This window comes from Chelonoidis abingdonii, chromosome 8, assembly GCF_003597395.2.
Source record: "Chelonoidis abingdonii isolate Lonesome George chromosome 8, CheloAbing_2.0, whole genome shotgun sequence".
Taxonomy (NCBI): Eukaryota; Metazoa; Chordata; order Testudines; family Testudinidae; genus Chelonoidis; species Chelonoidis abingdonii.
In genome coordinates this window covers 56022816-56043768 of record NC_133776.1, presented here as the reverse complement: position 1 = coordinate 56043768, position 20953 = coordinate 56022816, and the positions used below count along the sequence as shown (strand labels likewise).

The window sequence follows — 20953 nt, the reverse complement described above, 5'->3', positions numbered from 1 at the left end:
GGCGCTATCCTGGACTGCTTCTCAGATGTCTTTGCCTTTGGATTGCAATGAACTCCAGGTGTGCTGCATACCTTGTTCTGTAGTGTTTCCTGTGCAGTAACATGAGAGAGGAAACTAATTGATACCATAGCTGTCATTACATAATTTGGTAATTATATAATTGTTTCTTAGTAATTTCCAAGTCCTTTCTTGAGCATGAGTTAAGTGCCATACAGTTGCAGGATATGCAATACATGTTGTTACAGGTTAGGTACAGGAAATAGCTTTGAAGGCCTCAATGTGATTTCCTCAGCCTGGCTTTTAAAGCATGCTCCAAGGTAGTTTTACTTTTAAAATGCATGAAATGGGCAAGAATGAGAAGGGTTTGTTTTAAAAGGAACAGATGTTTGGACTTTTACCCTTTCAGTCTTGGACAAGTTTTGGCATAAATCATCCCTCATTCTGCCAGAAAATATATTCTTGCTGTAAGCTAGGAAGAAATTAGGGAGTTTGGCAGCTTGCTCACGTGGCTGCTTTTTGTAACAGTGGTTAAAAATGTTTATTTTTAAGGATCATATATTAACATCAGTCTGTTGACCTGCACGAATGCTCCCTACAGTCATATCTATACTGGAAAATTGAGCCATCAATTGAAAACTGTTTGTTTGTTTTGAAAGAGTTACGGCTTTCTGTGCTCTTATGCTTATGATGTTGAGCCACTGTAGCATGAGCCACAAGACACCAAAATCCATGTACTTAAGGAGAGAACTAGCATGACCTACGACATCCTTTGGTCCACTCTTGTATCAAGAACTCAGATCAGATCAGCTCCACAATGCCTGTGTCCTCTGTAATGGTGTAGGTTGAGCCAGCATTCATGCTTGTTGAATAGTGTTTGGTACATGTACTCCAGGAGGTGGGGACATGGGGTGTTTATATGTCAGCAGGATCAAGCAGTTCTTAGAATGGTAAACTTTTCTAGCCCAGACAAAGCCTTTGTGTCTGGAATATTAAATCCACCCTGTTGTCTTGGAACCAAGATTCAGACAGATTGTCCTTCAGGACATATGTGACAGATTCAGATGTGAAAAAAATCTTGTGGGCACGCTGGCTCGCCACTCTTTTCCTGCTCCCAAGGAAGCGGTCATTCTCTAGCAACGCATTCGAGTTACTTGGTGATGGCAGAGTTGGGGGTCACTAGCTGCTGACTCCTTATAAGGAGTGTGGTTTTGTCCTGAATGGTGGTTGCGGGCAACCTCTGTTTAGGGGAAGTGAAATATTCTGATCTCAGGAATTCTGTCTGCTCTGGATTGGCCTAACCAGTAGTGTGTTACCACCAGAATCCCCTTCTCTGAGCCAATAAGTTACTAATCTGTACAAACAGTCTTTCAACCTTCTCTGTTCAGACACTGTGACCTACCCTTTATGGTAGTAAGCCCAGTTCTCCTCCAGTTCTTACTCATGGGGAGCTCCTGTTGACTCCCGAAGGAGGTTTTCCCTGAATAAGAACTACAGGATTTGATGTGTGGTGTGTTGTTCCAACTGGAGCTGTCTCCCTATACTTCCCGGTGCTTTTGCACCTCCTCATAGGGCCTCTTGACAGGTCAGCTGGGTTTAGATGGAGATCAGCCTGACTGCAGCATTATGAGCTTGAAAAGCTTATGCAGAGAACTCAATCTAAGAGGCTTTTCTTTGTGGGGAGGCCTTCCTTAGAACTCCCCAGGCTGGCTTTCTGCCCTTTCGGGGCCCAGCACATGATAGGGAGATCACACTGTCCCATACTTTGAAAATAAGAATTTCTAAAACGAGCACTGTGCTGCTGCCATGATGGAGTGCCTGGGTATTAGCAGACATGAGGGGGAATGGCTGGAACAACATATGCTTATTTCAGCAGCAATCAAAGGTGAAACTAGAGGGATAAGTGTTCTTCCTGCAAACACCAGTGTGGGGAAGAAGCTCAGGGTGGTTGTGTTTATCTTCACAATTAACTGCTGTGCCTTCACTGAAAAAACCCTTGTTTCCTTTACACCACAGTAACAATTAAGTGGGAGAAGGGGTCAAGGAGTTCAGTGATTTGGTTTAATATGTACATACTCTGTCTTCATGTTGACACAGTAACAAGTGATTTTGAACTGTAAAGTGCCTAAAGCTCAGCTCAAGGTTAATTCAATACCTGTCTTTTGGGGATTTTTTTTGTATAAATTGTACTGAAGGGAAAATAAAACTGAATTAATACAGCTTTGTTGGGAGCTTTGTTTGTAGATATTAACATGTTGATTACACAATGTGAGACTTACCCTTGCGATGAAGGTGATAGTGTCTAGTTAAGGGGATTCTCTTTTCTCTGTCTGTTCAGTGCCTAGCATAATGGACCATGATCCCAACTGAGTCATGTAGGTGCCATTTCTCTCTGTGGCACTTGTATGGCCCCAGGAGCATTGTCTCTGAGCACACAGTGTGTTTATCCTCTCAACATTCTGAGGTTGGGAAGTACTTTTATCCCCACTGTACAGATGAAGTACTGAGAAACACTGAAGTGACTTGCCCCAAGTTATGCAAAATTCTGTACGAGAGCAGGGAATTCAACCTGGGGCTCCGGAGTCCCAAACTTAATACCCAGCGCACTGGGCCATTCTTCCTCCCTGTTAGCCATCATGTAAGTACTTAGTACTAATAGCAAACATGATTTTCATAGGCCTGTGCTTCAGTTTGTTCATTTGATTGTCTACATCATAACAGTTCAAATCACGTATCTCCTTTCGTTGAACCCTGCCAGTTTAGTTCTTAATATGTCTCTCTGTGGACCACTAGAACAACCCTACTTACAGAGACGACCCACTGTTATAGGCCTCTGGAACTGTGTATGCAACAAGCAAGGTGCATCGCGTCACTGATACTTGCTACTGCTTTCCTCAGGTATTCCAGGATTTAAAACAGTTCTGGATTAAAAACCAATTTGGATGGAGTTTGGTTTCAGGGGGTTCAGGACATGGTGGTGGGGTGTATATCTAAGCATGTCCATTCCACTGCTCCTTTAGAGACAAGGTTCAGATAAATCTATCACACTGGGGAGAGTGAGCTTGGAACTTGTCTTTGAGTTGGTCTCCTACCCATGGATCACTGGGGGCAAAATGCTACAGCAGCTGTAGCACTTCAATGTAGACACTACCTATGCCATCAGTGTAGGTAATCCACCTTCCTGAGGTGGATTCGATGGAAGAATTCTTCTATCAACCAAGTGCTGTCTGCATCAGGGGTTAGATCAGTGTTGTTATATCTCTCAGATACGGATTTTTCACACCCCTAAGAGAGGTAGCTATACCAATATACAAGCCTACTGTAGACCAGGCCTAAATCACCTTTGCTCTGGTTTTCCTTTTCCTTGTTAGTGTCTCAGTTCCCTCCATACTCTTTCTGTTGTATCCACCATGCAATAACGACACTGTGCTGCTTCCTAGGGGCATGCTTTGTCTTCCTGGGGCATGAGGGCAATGAAAGATAAACCTGGACTTTGTAGTGTGTCCCGCCATATGATCAACATAGAACATTGGTTCTCCGAGGAGAGCCCCTCACTTCTCAAGCCTAGAGGATACAGTTGTATTTTAGACCCTGAGGAGGGAGGAGACCTGAAAGGATGAGACTCTTCAGGATCCCATGTAGTTAGCCTTCCCTGGCCTGGGTATGCAAAGAGACTTCTATCTGTTCTCCTTCCCTACACAAGATCTGTGCTGCCTCTCCATTTCATCACCACCTTGTTGACTTTGCAGGGCTTTCACTGCGAGCTCCCTGCTCCTAACTACCTAAAAACCATTAAGGTGCTGTACAATAACCAATCCCAAACACTGAAATAAAGAGAGAAGCCGCTCAAATATTCTGCCCACCTGAAGCAAAGACGACATAAGTGCTGCTTTCTGCTCCAGTTAACAGATCTATGCTGTCAGTGACCCGCTGGGCCAAAACAAACTAGTCAAAGGCTCATAACGCAGCTTCACAAATAATAAACCTGAGGCAGGAGCTGGGCTTTCCCAGATTTGCTGCCATGGGGTGAGAGTTGCTGGACCCACTTGCTAGATCCAGTTGTAAAACAAACCAGCAGCGTAACTTTGGAGACAAGTTCTGAACAAACCCTAGGCTGCAGGTTGTTGGTGCTCTAATTGCAGCAAGTGCTGATGGTTAAAGCAGAAGGCGGGGAGAGGATATGTGAGTTACATGGGGTCTGTGGTTGTCTCCCTTCTGATTAGAGGTGAAGGCACAGGGTCTGTCAGGCTGCTGGGGATAGCAGAGAGCAGCATACATTACACTGGCCGCAGCTGATACTGTAAGTCAGAGAATCTCGCTGTCAGCTCCTTAATGGGTTTGCATAGCTGCACATGTGGATTTTCCCGAAGACTCCCTTGACCCTGCTGACTGGGGGCCTGTCAGGCTATGCCACGTTGGCTTAAAAGTGTCTTTATAAAGAGGAGGAAGAAAAGGCCCATCTGTTCTTCAGATGGTGACATTCGTGCTTTGTTGTCTCTGTTGGGCTCGTTATGGCGGGCTTGAATGTTTCCATTGCCTTCTTTCTCTCAGTTGTGGCTATTTGTGAGGTGATCAGGCAGGTTTCCAAGAGACTTCTGCCTCTCGGAGTGTACCGTGGTCTTGTCAGAGAACTGCTCAGCTCATTACAGTTGTGTGCTTGCTGCCTTGAGCTGAGGATGCTGATGGAGATTGGTCCCTGGGGTGGTGGCTTTGGTCCAGATGTGATTCTGACCCTCCTCTTAATTATCTACTTGATTCATGGTGTGTCTTTTGATGGAGCTTCTGCTAACCCCACAATCTCTCTCCAAGAATTCCTGGTCATGGATTCCTCCTTTGTGGCTACTGTTGTCAAACTTCTGGTCCAGTTTGTGGGAATGGAGGCAGCTGGGATTCTCACCATACACTACTGGTCCTGGGAGCTGACTGACTTCCACCTCATCCAGAATCTAATGGCTCTGGATTGCAGTTCCTCTGTCCATACCTCTTTGTACCATGGCATCTTTGTGGAAGGCATCTGTTCTTTCTTTTTCCATTTGGTGGCTCTCAAGTTTCAGCACAGCCACCCTCTGTACAGAGCGCCTGTCCTGGCAGTGACTGTGACCACCCTGGCTTACACAGGTGAGAAGCTTCTACATTTCTTTTTCCTCGTAATATCTGGGTGTAAATACAAGAAAGGAGCGTAGATGAAACTTGGGGAGCTAATGAATCGGCTTTTCAGCTCCAGAGATCTACAGCTACATAGTGGTTAGCTCACAGGCAATGCTAGTTTGGGTTCAACTCTACTCATGTTGCTAAAACCAGCATCTGAGCAGGTACAGGTGGTAGTCTCTACTTGAGAGGGGGCTCCCCATGAACCTGGCACATCCACTGCATATTAGGAGCCCTCTGCATCTTAGGGGAACAGAGTGCAACATTGAATAGAAGACAAATGTTCCTACCTGTGGCTCTTGTATGGCCCCCCTTACAGTAGTATCCGAGTGCATCAGTCAGCCCTTCTGCATGGCGAGTGAGTGCTGTTATACCCATTGTACAGATGGGAGCGGAGAGACTGAGTGACTTGCCTGAGTCAAACAGGGAGTCTGTGATTAAGCAGGGACTTGAACCTGCATCCTAGGCTAGGGCCCAAAGCACAATACCATTTTGCACACTGAGCTTTTGTGCCTTCTACAGAGCCCGGAGACTGCCAGCCCAGGACAGATGGGTGTGTTTGTCATGGAGGAAAGGGGCTTAGCTGGAGGGAGCCAAGCTAGGGTACAGTTCGCTGGAGTTTCTTGCTGGTCAAAAGGAGACAGCTGGAGGACTGACCCACATGGGACTGTCAAGTCCCCGACCAGCACCAAGCTTTCAAATCAGTGCTCTACATCGGGGGTTGCTGAGGGGACGGGAGACTGGCTCAGAATCAAAGGCAGTTCACGCACCCAGCTGCTAATATGGAGATAAGGTTGTAATTATAGATCCATAAACCAAAGGGGAAGAGTTACCAACATACAGGCCTCAAAGCAAGGAAAAGTCAAAGCGACGCTTACACTCCAAAAATAAACATTGAGAAGCAGAGCAATGCACAGTTAAGGTCGCCTCTCTTCTCCACCCTCCACCTCCCCTCCTAAAACAATCTTAGCCCCACCTTCATGTGGCAACCCACTCTCCTCCCAAGATCTTGGTAATTAGACACCTAGACACAGCGCTTAATGGATAATGAAAGAGGCACCGGTGCTCAAGCAATTTTTTACTTTCATAACAGATGGACCAAGCCCAGTGGTGCTGCCAGGGCTCTGAACTGCTAGGCCCAGAGGTGCCAGGGCCCGCCCTGGCAAGTCCCAGCACAAATTAAGCACTGTCTGTACACCATCCATCTCCAGGATTGGTAGTTCATGAACCTGCAGATGTTAAGGCCAGAAAGGCCCATTATTACCATCTAGCCAGACCCCCTGTGTAATACAAACTGAAGAATTTCACTCAGGGATTCCTGTGCCTAATCCAGGTAGAAAAATTTCCAGGTCTTGATTTTAAACATTCAAAGTCATGGATTATCCACTGTATCTCTAGGCAAGTCAGTTCCAGTCATTTACCTACAGTGGGTTTTTTAAAAAACCCTGTACTTCTAGTCTGAATTTGTCTAGTTTCAGCTTCCCAGCATTGGCCCTTGTTACACCTTTTTCTTATTGACTGAAAAGCTGTCTTCTGTCAGAAATCTCTTTCCCAAATAGGTTCTTGTAGACTGTGATCAAGTCACCTCTTAACAATTTCACTCACTCAGCCCTGCTATGCTGCACATACTCAACATGTGAACCTGCACATCACCCACCTGCTCATCTGTGGCAGTGAGGTCTCCCCCAGATCCATCTTTCGTTCTAACTCCTTAACAAGAGAAGTAGCCCTAGCACACCAGGAACACCATTCAGCAGTTATTTCACTTTCCACTGCTAGGTGGTGGTGTTTTACAGCCAGTTTAACCCTTTACTTCTCACTCATCACTTTTCCTTGCAGATGTCTTATACACTGTTTACCCTTGCAGTTAGGTAATGTATACTCTGCAGCATTAGCCACAGTGGACACGAGAGTCAGGCTATCCGGTGCTAGTAGGGTTTGTGGTTGAACTGTCAGTATCAGAGGTTGGACATCATGCAGCTAGGAGGCTGGGGGAGGGATGGGTATCTATATGACATGGAGGCATTGGACTGAGTTAAGGTTGTTCAGGGTGACTTGACTCTGCTTTTTCAGAAAGTTCAAACACAAAGTTCTGGCAATAGAACTTCTCTAGTCCTGCCTGTTGCCCAACACCCATTTGTTCAAATCCATTCCAAACAAGTGGGACCCAACACTATTTGTTTTCTTCTTTCACAGCTGGGCCTTTCACAGGGGCCTTTTTCAACCCCACTCTGGCCTCCATAGTTACTTTTCACTGTTCTGGGAACATCCTGCAAGAGTACGTCCAGGTTTACTGGCTGGGACCTCTCACAGGTGAGCTGTGTTCAGGGTACCGGGAGGTGCAGAAACTATTGCTGACTGGTCATGCTGGGCCACAACCTAGAGAGTGGGGCAGAGGATGTGGCTGGGGTGAAGCCTCCCTAGCATGTCTGCCATGTTAGTGAACCTGCATGAAAGGGACAAGTATTGAGCATAGAAATTGGAAACTTTTGCTGGTATATGACAACTCCTTGTGCTCTTATTTATTAGGGAGGGAGGCTAGTCTTGCTGTTGGAGCCAGATGCTCCTTGCCCTTCCCAATACTCCTCCTCCCCATCAGCCAGGCTGGAACTCTGCCACACCCAAACTGAGTCACATTAAATGTCACTTGCCAAACACTGGCCTCAGGGGGAAGGAGGATGACGGGACACTTTGCAAAGCATGAGGCACATGGGACTGAGAGGGGTGGGAGAGATAACGGGGTTAATGACACGGTGATGATCACACCTCATGGAGCTATGTTGTTGCAGGCTGTCTGCAGACTCAGGAAGACCATGACTTGGCAGTTTCACTCAGTCTGTAATTTGAAGGTTATCCTCACAGCCATAAGCCCCAGATATGTAATTTCTGAAATGAAGCTTATATTCTGCAGCACCAGACAGCTGCTTCCAAAGAAAATTGATTCAGTTCTGCCTTTCTTTTGTGATCTGGTCCAATCCCAGCACCGCTTTTGCAGGTGGAACTCTTCTCTGTTAAATCTGCTTGCTATTCTGAGCTTGACAGTGCCATGTGCTAGTAGCAGGAACTCCAGCGGCTTTTGGCCCGGTTGGAGCAGGCGCTATCTGATCGCAGGACAGGAGAGGTTGGGTGGTGCATGTCAAAGGATGGGTGGGGGAGATGGTAAATGACATGGTCTAATCACCCTGTTTCTGCTTCCAGGGATGCTTGCAGCCCTGCTCTTGTACCAGGGAAACATCCCAAGGCTCTTCCAGAAAAACCTGCTTTACAGCCCTAAGAGCAAATACCGGACCCCCAAGGGGAAGGCTGTGCCTGGGCTCAAACAGACAGGAGGCAATGGGGAAGGGCAGCTGCAGCTGCGAACTAAGCCCCGGAGCTGAATGAAGGGTGTGAGAGGGTCCCCCAGCCAGTGCCCATCTCTCCTTCTCATCAGGCCCCTCCCATGGCCAGACTGACAGGAGCTGGGCCTGAAGACACCTGGCCAGCTCTGTGATGTGTGAGCAAGTGTTCACTGGGGGCACCATGGGCTTTTCATATCACTGTGTAAGTGTACCAGCTGCTTTGGTCACATGCAAACAATCCCTCCGCACTGGCCCATGGAGACCTGGCTGTGAAAGCCCCCGGAGAACGTCGCCAGCTAGTGCACACCTGACCAGCAGCAGAGTGGTGCGATCACAAGCTCCAATACTGTGCCAAAGCACAACCTAAAGGGCACATGCCTTCCACCCAGCGCACATCCCTCCTTCCTGATCTTCCTCAGCCCATCTCCCTTGGGGGCAGGGCAGGAAATCAGCACCACCATTCTGCTCCCTCAGTAAAGCCAGGTATCCACCCACCTCACTCCCCACGGAAAGGGCTGGCGCTGTTTCAGGGTCCCAGGGCTGCGCTCACACGTGACTGTCCTCTCTCTGGCTTGACTCACTGCCATTGAATACAAATGTTAGCTCCAGATAGTGAAGCAAGTGCCCCTAGGCATCTGTCTCTAGTGGTACATTAATTTCTTCCCCTGGAACATCCATACACTGTCATTTTAAAAACAGAAAAGCAAAGCAGTGACTGCTCAGTGAAACAGCCTATTCCAAAGTGTCGTGCAGCTCTTCACTGCTGGCCCCTCTGGCCAAGAGGGGCTTGAGTGTCAGAAAGTTCGAGATCCTAAGTTTTTCCTGCTTCACTTTAGCCTCAACGGTGAATCCAGTCCCCAGGCTCAGCCCAGCCATGCAGAGGCTGTCCATTTCCTCTTTGCCAACAGCAATACAAGCTGAGTTGGGAAAGCTGGCTATAATTGCTGCCCCTAGCTAACGGGTTGTACACTAGGGGGGAAAATTCGCCCCAGAAGAGACTATTCTGGCACAATCTGAGCAGTGCTCAAAAGGCTCGGTCCTGCCAGATGCTGAGCACTCTGGCTTTGATACAGCCAAGCACTTAAGTAGAGTGAAGTGAAAATTAGAATTTGTTGTATGAGAAATTCTGTTGTTTTCATCCCCAATTGGGACAAAAAGTCAATATCAAAATTCATCATGGAATGATAAGTTCCCCAAAATTTCAATCTGAAAATGTTGAAACATTTTATTTTGACATTGATTGAAACAAAATGTTTGTGACTGTCTTGAGTCAAAATGAATCATTTGCATCAGTTCACTATTAAACTACATTTGCCAGTGGTACTGTGGTGCCTCATGGGAGTTGTAGTTCAGGTGCCTCTTGCTGCCATTCACCAAGGCCAGGCTCCTGGGCCAGACTATGTTTCCCATGATGCTCTACAGTCATGTAATGTCCATGTAGCCCAGTGTGTGATGTTTCACTCCATATTCTTTACGAAAATATGCTGATATGAATATGACATAACTGAGATGTACTTTATGCAAGATGGGTCTTGTAAGGTATCATTAGAAAGGTTATGATTTACTGAATGTGATTATCAAGTTTGGATGCCTGCATCATTTCTGTATCTGAAGTTAGGAATATTAACTATGTATCTGTATTTCAAATGTGTTGCTTTGGGTATCACCCCCAACCAGTGCTTCAGGTACAACAATGGAAAAGCCAGACTAAGTTAATGGGCCATTAGCAGAGACAAGGGACTATGAAAGAGCTTAGTCTTCCTGTGGATGCTAGAAACTGCCTACGAGCAATGACTGCCACAGCCATGCAGAGACTGGGTCCGAGTCACCTGGTACTGGATACCTCTCCTCCCCTTTTGGAATGCCAGTGGTTTTCCACTAGAAGATAAAGGGTTCCTGACTTGCACAAGTGCTATATGAGGCAGGTGAGTGACATCATCGTGGTTCTCTCCATTGCCTCCCCACCCAAAGAGACACTGAAAAAACACCTGGAAACAAGAACTGAACTGAGGGCAGAAGGGTTGAACCCAAGCTGGAAGGGCATCTAGCTTGTGAGTAATAACTAAGGTTTCAGGATGGACACTAGTGCATCTGCCTTTCAAGACTTTCTGTAATCTGCCTGCAGCAATATCTAGGGTGAGAACATAAGAATGGCCCTACTAGGTCAGACCAAACATCCATCTAGCCCAGTATTCTGTATTCCAACAGTGGCCAGTGCCAGGTGCCCCAGAGGGAATGAACAGAACAGGTAATCCATTGAGTGATCCATCCTGTGTCGCTCATTCCCAGCTTCAGGCAAACAGAAACTAGGGACACCATTCCTGCCCATCCTGGCTAATAGCCATTGATGGACCTATCCTCCATTTATCTAGTTCTTTTTTGAACCCAGTTATGGTGTTGGCCTTCACAATATCTATTGGCAAGGAGTTCCACAGGTTGACTGTGCACTGTGTGAAGAAATACTTCATTTTATTTTAAACCTGCTATTATTTGTTACCAATTAATTATATTTGTAACCAATTGTTTTTAGTGAAACTAGCTTAGTTTGCAAGTTTGGTTTAATTTGTTTAGTAATCTACTTTGTTCTGTTTGTTACCACTTTTACCACTTAAAATCTGCCTTTTATAATTAATAAAATTTGTTTTGTCTATTAGTGAACCCAGTTTCTGTCACTTCTAACTAGGCAGGGGTGAGAAGTTGCACATACCTTCCCCCACATTGAGGGAGGAGGTGGATTTCATGATATGTCTTTGGGTCTGCACTTGAAGGGAGGTGGACACCTGAGTGCTGGGGCAAGTCTCTTAAACTGAGCCTTCCCAGAGCTGATCTCAGTGTCTGTTTCATTTTGCAGTTGGGTGAGGCCGTGCCTGTCTGTATGTTGGAGGAGGTTTAATAGCCTGACTCAACAAGACACATAAAAAGGCTGCCCAAACCAGCATAATAGCCAGGCTCAGTGGTATCTCAGCACAGTAGGTGGCATCTTAAGGGGGGCAGCCTGTCACAGTGGGATGGCCACAGTGCATCATGGGAGATCTAGTTCAGTCTAGAAGTTTAGCCAATAAGAGGGAATGGACACATGAAGCACTCAAACTACAACTTCCATGAGGCAGTGTGGCATTATTGACAAATGCAGTTCAATGTTGAACTGACACAAAACGAAGTGATTCTATTCATCTAAACTGAACTTACCTAAAATAAAATATTTTGTGTAGATTTTGCCTATGGAAAATCAAAAAAATTGTGCCAAATCAAATGCATTCTTGGAAAACTTGTTTATCAGCGACTGCATTTTCTGTTGGGAAATCATTGCTGGGAAACTCTTGATCAGCTCTGCCCTTTAATATGCTCATAACCGAAGCACATGCCTAGCCACACTCCCCTCCATAGGCCTATTTGCCTGCTTAAAGTTCAGCTTGTGCTTTAAGTGTCTTGCTGGAGCGAGGGCTGGAGAGCCCAGCACCTTGTAGTATGGAGCCTGAACAATGGTGCACTCCTAGGAGTGATGCTGAATTAGGGCAAACTGCACAACAAGAGACCAGTTACCCATAACTTAGCACCAACTATCAAGACAGGCAATAACGGGAGGCGGATCTGCAGGAGAAAGAGTTTTCCTTGCAGTGAGATCCTGCAGTATGTGGATGGAATTTAACAAAGAGGAAACAAAATTATGGCTGTCTACCAAACGCCTATGGCAGAAGTGCTGGGTTTCAGCACATTTCCATGTGTAGCACGTTAAGGGAGGAAAAGGAGCCATGATGCCCTCTATTACATACTGCCAGACATGAGTTGTAGCTTGTATTCTACACCTGGCTCGTGCAAGATGGATGTTACAATTCATTGCTGGTTTCTCAGAACCAACTCCCTTCCCTCACTACCACCAGCCACATTTATGACTTGGGATGTCTATGTAATGGAGTAGGGAGTAGGGTGGACTGACCTGGGGATGTCATGGGCCAGGTACAAGTAGCTTGCAGTGATACTTCTGGGGGACCACCAGCTGCCTACTGATCCCCCATGACTCCACTTTCCCTGGGGGAGCCCATTCTCTCACAGGAACCTCTCCTGGTAACCCCTCCCCATGGTCTGTACCACACTGAGATCAGCCGGGTCACTGATCTTCCATAAGGAGGGGTCTTTCTGCAACTCCTGGAACTCAGCGGCTGGGGAAGGGATGGGGACCGGCTCCCTCTTGCTAGCTGGGTCTGAAGCCGCAGCCCCCTTGAGCCTTGTCCCTGGGTGCTTTCTCCCCACCAGCGTGGGATTCTGTGCCTCCGGTGTGGTACCCTTCCGGAGATCAGGGGATCATGCCCCTCACCAGCTCTGGCTATGGGTCATGACCAGGGTGTTCTGGGGGTTGCTTGGCCATTTCTCTAGTTCCCCCCCGCCAACACCTCAGTGGGCAAATGGTGGTTCACCTCCATGTCTTTGGGGCCCTCCTTGGCCCCCCACTTCGGATGTACCCTTGCCACAGGCATCTTGAAAGGGGTCCCGCCCACACCCCTCAGTGTCAGGTAGGTGCTGGGCATCACCTGATCTGGAGCTACCACCTCAGGCCAGGCCAGCATCACCTCAGTGCCTGTGTCCCAGTATCCATTAACCTTCCTCCCATCCACCTCCAGGGGAACAAAGCACTCTTTCTGCAGGGACATCCCCATGCCCACACTCTAAACTGAGAACCTTGTGTCTGGAGTATCCAGCCTCCCAGAGAAGATGGCCTGGGGCCCTCCTCCCTCCTGAGCAGTTGGGAAGTTGTCAGCCTCCCTTGCCTGTGAAACCGGCTCCTCATCTGGATGAGTCCCTACCCAGTTAACCCTGTGTGGGTTCAGTCTGTTCAGTCTGTCCTTGAGCTTGGGGCACTGAGTCTGTATGTGGCCTCTCTGGCCACAATAATTAGCAGCTCATGTCCTGTTGGTCCCCTCAAGCTGGTCGGTTGGCCCTGATGCCAGATGTTCCCCTTGGGAGTGGATTCTCCATGGTTCCCCTAGAGGAGGTTCCGAAGGTGACTCTCTCTCTCTGCATTATGGTGGACCTGTTCCTTTGGGACTCCTCCCTGCCACCCTCTGACTGGCTGTTCACAAACTTGTCGGCCAACAGTCCTGCATGTCGTGGGTTCTCTAGCTTTTTGTTCACCAACCATAGCCTCGGGTCAGTGAGCACTGCTCATATAGTTGTTCCAGTACCATTAGGTTAAGCACGTTCTCCCTAGTTGGGGCCCCATTCGCCCACTTGTGGGCATATCCCTGCATCCAGAGGGCCAGTTCTAGATATGTGATCTCAGGGATTATATGCTGACTCCGGAACCTTTTCGGTACATCTCGGGAGTCAGCCCAAACTTGCATAACAGGGCTTTTCTGAACAGTTCATAGTCCCCTGCCTCTGCCCCTTCCATTTGGCTGTACGTTGCCATGGCTTTGGGGTCCATTAAAGGGGGTGAGAAACTGGAGTCTGTCTGCAGGATCAACCCTGTGCAGCTCGCAGGCATTCTCAAAGGCATTCAGGAAGTCATCTATGTCCTCCCCTTCCTTATGCTGGGCCAGGACGCACTTATCAAATCTCCATGCAGTCCTGGGTCCCCCATCACTCGTCGCAGCTGGGGGCTCACTGCTTCTCAGCTTGGCCAACTTCAGCTCACGCTGACGATGTCCCTCTTCATGGTGTCTGTTTCTCTTTCTCCTCCAGCTCATGCTGTCTGTTTCTCCTGTTCTGCTCGCTCCTCCATCAGTTCCTGCTGCCTCAAATCCAGCTCTTTCAGCTTTATTTCCTTCTCCCATTCCAGCCACCTCAGATTCAGCATTGGAGAGCTCTGCAGGGAGGATCCCATGCTGGCCAGGGGGCTGGCGGGGCCCTCGGTATTGTCTGGGCTCCACCTAGCCCTGCCCCTAGACATAGGTAGGAGGGGTCTCAGGAAGCCCTCAGCAGCTGTGTGACCACTCCCAGCTGGAACAGACACTGTTTTCTGCACTGCTTCTGCCAGGCTGCTTCCCTCAGAGACAGGGATGAGTTCATCCAAACGATCTCCCTCCTCCAGCTGGGCAATCAGCTCTTCTTTGGTGCATCTTCCAGTGCACAGCCCCCTCTGCTTGCACAGCTCCACCAGGTTGCTCTTAAGGCACTCGCTGTACATCTCCTTGCTGGCCCCTCGCAGGCCTGGGTGCTCACTGCTCTCCAGGGTTTCCAAGGGGAATTCCTTGTGTGCAGGCGTGCAAGAAGTTCAGGCCCTAGGCGAAACTTCCACCTTGCGCCCCCCCCAGCCCTGCCAGCATCTCCTCCCTGAAGTGTGCCCCCGCCTCACGGAAGCTCCACCCCCTGGCCCGAGACCCTGCGGGTCCTCCCACCCCAGCTCACCTCTGCTCCACGTCCTCCCGAGCCTCTGTCCTGCTCTAATTCTCCTCCAGGCTTGCGGCGCCAAACAGCTGATTGGCGCACAAGCCTGGAGGCGGGAGAAGTGAAGCAGCAACTGTGACTAGTGGAACCCCCGGGCTGCCGGTGATGCTGACCAGGCATGGGTGGCAAGTTGTAAGAAATTTTGGTCGTGCCCAACCTGCCCCACCCCAACATCCACCCCACTTGCCTAAGGCTCTGGGAGGGTTTGCGGGGGACTCTGGGTGCAGGTCTGAGCTGGGTATTAGGTGCAAGAGGGTGCAGGCTTTGGGATGGAGTTTGGGTCTGGTGCAGGCTCTGGGCTGGGCAGAGAGGTGGGTGTGCAGGAGGGGTGAGGGGTGCAGGCTTTGGGATGGAGTTTGGGTCCTGGTGCAGGCTCTGCTGGTGAGGCAGCGAGTGGTGTGCAGGAGGGGTGAGGTGAGGCGTTTGGGATGGAGTTTGGGTCCTGGGTGCAGGCTCTGGGCTGGGGCAGGAGGTGGTGTGCAGGGGGTGAGGGGTCACGCTTTGGGATGGAGTTTGGGTGCAGGCTGGGGTGGGGGGTGTAGGAAAGGGTGAGGGATGCGGCTTGGGAGAGTGTTGGCGGGTGAAGCAGTGTATGGAAAACTGGAGGTGGTGCATTCTGGGAGGGACTGCAGCTCTGGAGGAGTTTGGGGATAGGAGGGAGTGCAAGGGGATGAGGGGTGGGCTGAGGATAGGGATCATGATGCAAGATGGGCTCAGGGCTAGGCAGAGGGCTGGGGTGTGGGATGAGGGCTGTGGGGCTGAGGATGAGGGGTCATTGATGTGGGGTGCTCAGGCTAAGACAGAGGGGTTAGGGTGCAGGAGATGAGAGGCTGGGCTGAGGATGAGGTTCATGATGCGGAGGGGCTGAGGCTGGGGAAGAGGATTAGGGTGCAGGAGGATGAGGTTGGGGTTGGAGTGATGGAGTTCATGATGTGGGTGGGCTCAGGTGAGGCAGAGGATTAGTGTGGAGGGGGCTGAGGGGTTTGGGGTGTTGGACAGGCTCAGGGCGAGGGCAGAAGCACAGGGTAAGGGCAGCCTGCCCTGCCAGTAGGAGATGGGGGGGACTAGGACCCTGGAACAGCAGACAGCAGTTCTGCTGGGAGCCGCTCTACTCCAGCAACAGAAGCAGGCAGGGGAGAGGCACTGCGCTGCTTTCTGTCAGGCAGGGACCCCGCGGGGCGTGAGCGGGGAGACCCGCAGGGGGCCGGGGCCCGATCCAGGCAGGGCTGGGGGAGAGACCGAGCTTCAAATATTGCTGGAGCAGGGCCCCCAGCCCTGAATATTCCTGGTGCTCAAGCACCGCAAACATATAGAACCTGCCCCCTATAAACCCTGGGCTGCTGGCTGCCGCGGCGGTACACTGACCCGGGGGACACCCTGGGCTGCCGGCTGCCAATGCTCCCGGCAGCTCCAAGTCCCTCTCGATCCCAGCAGCAGCGGCTGCTCAACCATTTAAAAAAAATTTGGGGATGCTGCTTTTTGGTGCCCCCAAATCTTGGGGCCCTAGGCAACCGCCTAGTCCGCCTAAATGGTTGCACCGGCCCTACTTGTGTGCCAGCCCTTCTCCAGGTCACCACCTCTCAGGGGTTAAGCATAGCTCCTCCGCCCCCCAAAACCATTCCTCGCTGACTCTTCAGCATGTCTGGTCCCCGTCAATCCCCCTTCATTTTACTTCTCCCTAGTCACTTAGTGCAGGAAGCGCCATCCATAGGGTGCAGTAGATCCCACCCGCTGCCACCAGTTGTCACAGAATGTGGGGGAGTCAGAGTCCTGCATCCCCACTTCCTGCGATTCACTGTGACTCTCAGACAGCCAGTAAAACAGGTGGTTTATTAGACAACAGGAACACAATCCCAAGCAAGCTTGTAGGTACTACCAGGACTCCTCAGTCAGGTCCCTCTGTGGGGCAGGGAGCTTAGACCCCAGCCCTGGGGTTTCCCTGCCTTTCCCCATCCAGCTTCAAACTGAAAAAAAAAAAACCCTCCAGCCATCTCACTCCCCTGCCCCCAGCTCCTCCTCCCACCTTTCTTCAGTTTCCCTGGGCAAAGGTGTCAGCTGACCCAACCCCCCGCCTGGCTCAGGTTACAGGCTCAGCTATCATCCCTCAAATAAAGTCATCTCCTGCTATCCCATACCCCATTAAGACAGTCCCAGTAAAACTCCCCTGTGACATGGCCAGGTCAGTCCGCCCCACTCCCTACTCCGTCACAGCCTAGCCAGAGCTGATCCTGCTCTGCAGTCGGGGGCTCTTTCCTTCTAGTTCCTCTGAGAGTGGGCAAGGCCTTGCTCCTATTTAGTGATGACACTGAGTGGGGCAAAATGGCACCTGATCAAGAGGAGTCATGTGAAACTTGGGCTACTCTTGTGAGTGAATGAAGAGCTTTAAACAGTGAGGGACTTCATGGTGCTCAGGGGCAGTGCAGCCTGGATCCAGGCACATTTCCCCTCTCCCTACACCGTAGTCCTGCCCTTTAGCACCCCGTTTGGCCCAGTCCTGGGTTTCTCTTGAACAAACAGTAACTGTGACAAACTCAGTGATGTGCACTGATGTCAGTCCCTGTCGGTAATGATCCCCCATTAGGATCTATTTGTTAGCAGGAAGAATGTAGCACTATCTGATAGGCAGCATGATTAGGGTACTAAATCTCTGGCCCAAACTATGTTCCAACCACAGAAACTGGTGATGTGCCCAGCACAGTTGTGTTTCCCTTGTGCTTAAACAGTCTGACTTCAGTGGAGCTAGCGATGACCAGGAAACAATGCAACATATGAAAAGCAGAGCACAATAGCTAACAGTCAGGTGCCAGCGTATGTACAAATATGATTGGAATATGTGAGCTACAGAGACTCTTATGGGCAAGGGCAGCAGGGAACTGCTGTTCAGGTTTTTATACTTGTTAAAGTCAAGAGCCCTTTAACTGGAGACAGGGCCCCCTTTGACATCCCTCCAAACCTCTGTACGCTCTCTTTGGCAAATGAAAACTCAGGAAGTTCAGCTCCCCAGCCAAACTTTTCTGAACCTCACTGGTTTGGAAATCAAGCTGAAAAGCTTGAGTCTGGGTCTTCTTGGGAGAGTCTAGCCCTTTCTGATTTTGTCTGAGCCAAGAAAATAGTATACTTTGGGGGCGGTTGAGATGCTTCAGGCCAAGATGGGAAACCACAAAGTTCCAAACCACAAAGTTTTATAATAAAAATAAATGGTTTGAGGCTAGGATCAGTTTTTATTTTAGCCCAACAGCTTTGCTTACCCTCCTTTCTGTTATGGGCAGGGAAAAGGGTAGGAACAATGGAGGAAGTTAATTGGTTTTCTCACCTCTGTAAAGGAAAAGGAGTGGAGCGTTCCTATAACTTCTCAGTAGTGTTCTGGTGTGTGCAGCAATAGAGACTGTTCAAAATGCAGCTACTGAATAATTTTATATTTTTACCTGCATATCCATGTAACTTAGCAGTCACTTGGCAGAGTCACTTGCCCTGTGTCAATGCACTTGTACTAAGTCTGCAGGTATTGATTTTAGAGGCTAACCCAAGGAGTTCAGATCCTTGGCCAACTTTTCTGAACCTTGTTGTTTTGGAAATCAAGCTGAAAAGCTTGAGGCAGCCTCAAGTGTGAAGAGCATGTTTGAGCTATTTCAGAGCATTGTTCTCAAAGTGATGTGTCCAACTCTGCGGGGCTGTCAGGGAAACTGCTTTACAGGGAAACTAGTATACGGCAAAAGAATTCAGTCAAAGATTTTTAAAAAACAGCCAAAGAAGAAACTAATGTTTTGACACTCTGATGTCAAATGGGACAATGTGAGAGATGTAGCTTACCATGGCAGAAGCAGCCAACAGGCAGGAGATTTTGTTGGTGAAGCATGTTTGTTTTTTTTAAAAATTACTACTAGGCCTCAATTACAGCTTTGAAAATATCCTGTCTGTTGGCTGTACCAAGCTGCATTGCCAACAGCTTCCTCAAAAGCTGCCTCTTGTTGGGAGGGAGTACCAGTAAAATGGCACCTGTCATTGGTGAATGAAGACAGCCCCTTTGAGAGTGGTGGCTGGAGAAGCCAAAACAGAAGCTGCAGTCCTTATGTTATTGTGATGATTTGTCTTTAATTATTCACACAGCAAATGTCTGACCTTAGGCTCAAAACCAGTTTTTTTTTCATAGACTCTAGGACTGGAAGGGACCTTGAGAGGTCCAATCGAGTCCAGTCCCCCACCTCAATGGCAGGAGCCAAATAACTGTCCTAGACATCCCTGATAGACATTTAATCTAACCTAGCTCTTAAATATCTCCAGAGATGGAGAAATTCCACAATCTCCCTAGGCAATTTATTCCAGCTGTTTACTACCCTGACAGTTAGGAAATTTTTTCCTAGGTCCCAACAAATCTCCCTTGCTGCAGTTTAAAGCCCATTGCTTCTTGTTCTATCATTAGAGGGCTAAGGTGAAACAAGTTTTCTCCATCGCCCCCTCTGCTGATGAACAACCCTTTTATGATACCTGAAAACTACTATCATGTCCCCCTTCAGTCTTCTCTTTTTTTACAACTCACAATAAACCCAATTCTTTCAAGCTTCCTTCATAGGCATGTTCTCCCAAGACCTTTAATCATTCTTGTTGCTCTTCTCTGGACCCTCTCCAATTCCTCCACATCTTTCCCCTTGAAATGCGGTGCCCAGAACTGGACACAATACTCCAGTTGAGGCCTAACCAGCGCAGTAGAGCGGAAGAATTGACTTCTCAGGTTCTTGTTTACAACACACCTGTTAAATGCATCCCAGAATCATGTTTGCTTTTTTTGAAACAGTATAACACTGGTGCCCCCTCATAAAAAAAAATTTTAAGCCCTTGTGTCCTTACTATGACCTAGATCTGTCATACCCTCCTTCTTAGACCAGTCTCTTCCCATTCTGTATGTGTGAAACGATGTTCCTTCCTAATGGAGCCTTTGCATTTATCTTTATTGAACTTCATACCGGTTACTTCAAGAACCAATTTCTCCAAATTTGTCAGACATTTTGAAATTTTGAACCCTGTCGCCTCCAGCATTGCAATCTCCCAGTTTGGTATCAATCCTGCAAAACTATAAGCGTACTTTCTTCTATCAACATCTAAAGTCGTATTGATGAAGTATTGAACAGAGCCGGTCCCCAACAAGACCCCCTGCCGGAATCCACTTGTTAACCTTTCCAGCAGGATTGGGAGCCATTAAAACCACTCTCTGAGTATGGTTTCCAGCAGCTATGGCATCCACCTTATAGTACCCCCACTAAATTGTATTGCCTAGTTTTATTGATAGAATATCTGCAAGACCATAATCAAATCAAATGCCTTTACTAAAGTCTAGAATACCAACAATCCACCGCTTCTCCCTTATCCACAAGGCTCTTTATCATATAAGAAAGCTATCAGATTGGTTGACAAAGACAATTTTGTTCTTTACAAATCCATGGCTGGCTAATTCCCTATCACTCTTACCACCTTCCAAGTTTGCAGAGATGAATTTCTTTAATTACTTGCTCCATTATCTCCCTGGCCAAAGAAAGTTAAACTAACGGTCTAGTTTTCCTGGGTTTGTTTTTAATTTTCACTTTTTATGGATGGGCACTATATTTGCCCTTTTCAGTCTTCTGGAATCTCTCCCCGTCTCCCATGACTTCCCAAGATAATAGCTAGAGCTCAGATACCTCCTCTATTAAACTCCTGAGTAATTCTAGGATGCATTTCATCAGGCCCTGGGACTTGCAGGCATCTAAACTTTTCTAAGTGATTTTTAACTTTCTCTTTTTTATTTTATCTCTTAAACCTACCTACCCCCCTTCCCAATAAAGCAATCACTATGTACATCCTTCAAGACTTCTCAGTGAGACGAAACAAAGTAGTCATTAAGCATCTCTTCCAATTTCAAGTTTTTCCTGTTACTGTTTCTCCCTCCTCACTGAGCAGTGGGCCTAACCCTGTCCTTGGTCTTACTCTTGCCTTTCTAATGTATTGATAAAAAAGTCTTCTTGTTTCCCTTTATTCCCATAGCTAGTTTGAGCTCATTTTGTGCCTTTGCCTTTCTAATCTTGCCCCTGCATTCCAGTGTTATTTGCCTATAT

At 48.3% G+C, this 20953-nt stretch overlaps 1 protein-coding gene across 1 annotated transcript; it reads left to right on the top strand.

Moving 5' to 3' along the window:
• The first annotated feature begins 3986 nt into the window (after positions 1–3986).
• On the top strand, positions 3987–11136 carry LOC116839724 (aquaporin-12-like). Its single transcript, XM_032805863.2, has 3 exons — positions 3987–5115; positions 7342–7458; positions 8344–11136. The coding sequence occupies exons 1-3, from the start codon at positions 4509–4511 to the stop codon at positions 8520–8522; spliced, it is 903 nt and encodes a 300-aa protein (XP_032661754.1). The 5' UTR covers positions 3987–4508; the 3' UTR covers positions 8523–11136.
• The last annotated feature ends 9817 nt before the right edge of the window (positions 11137–20953 follow it).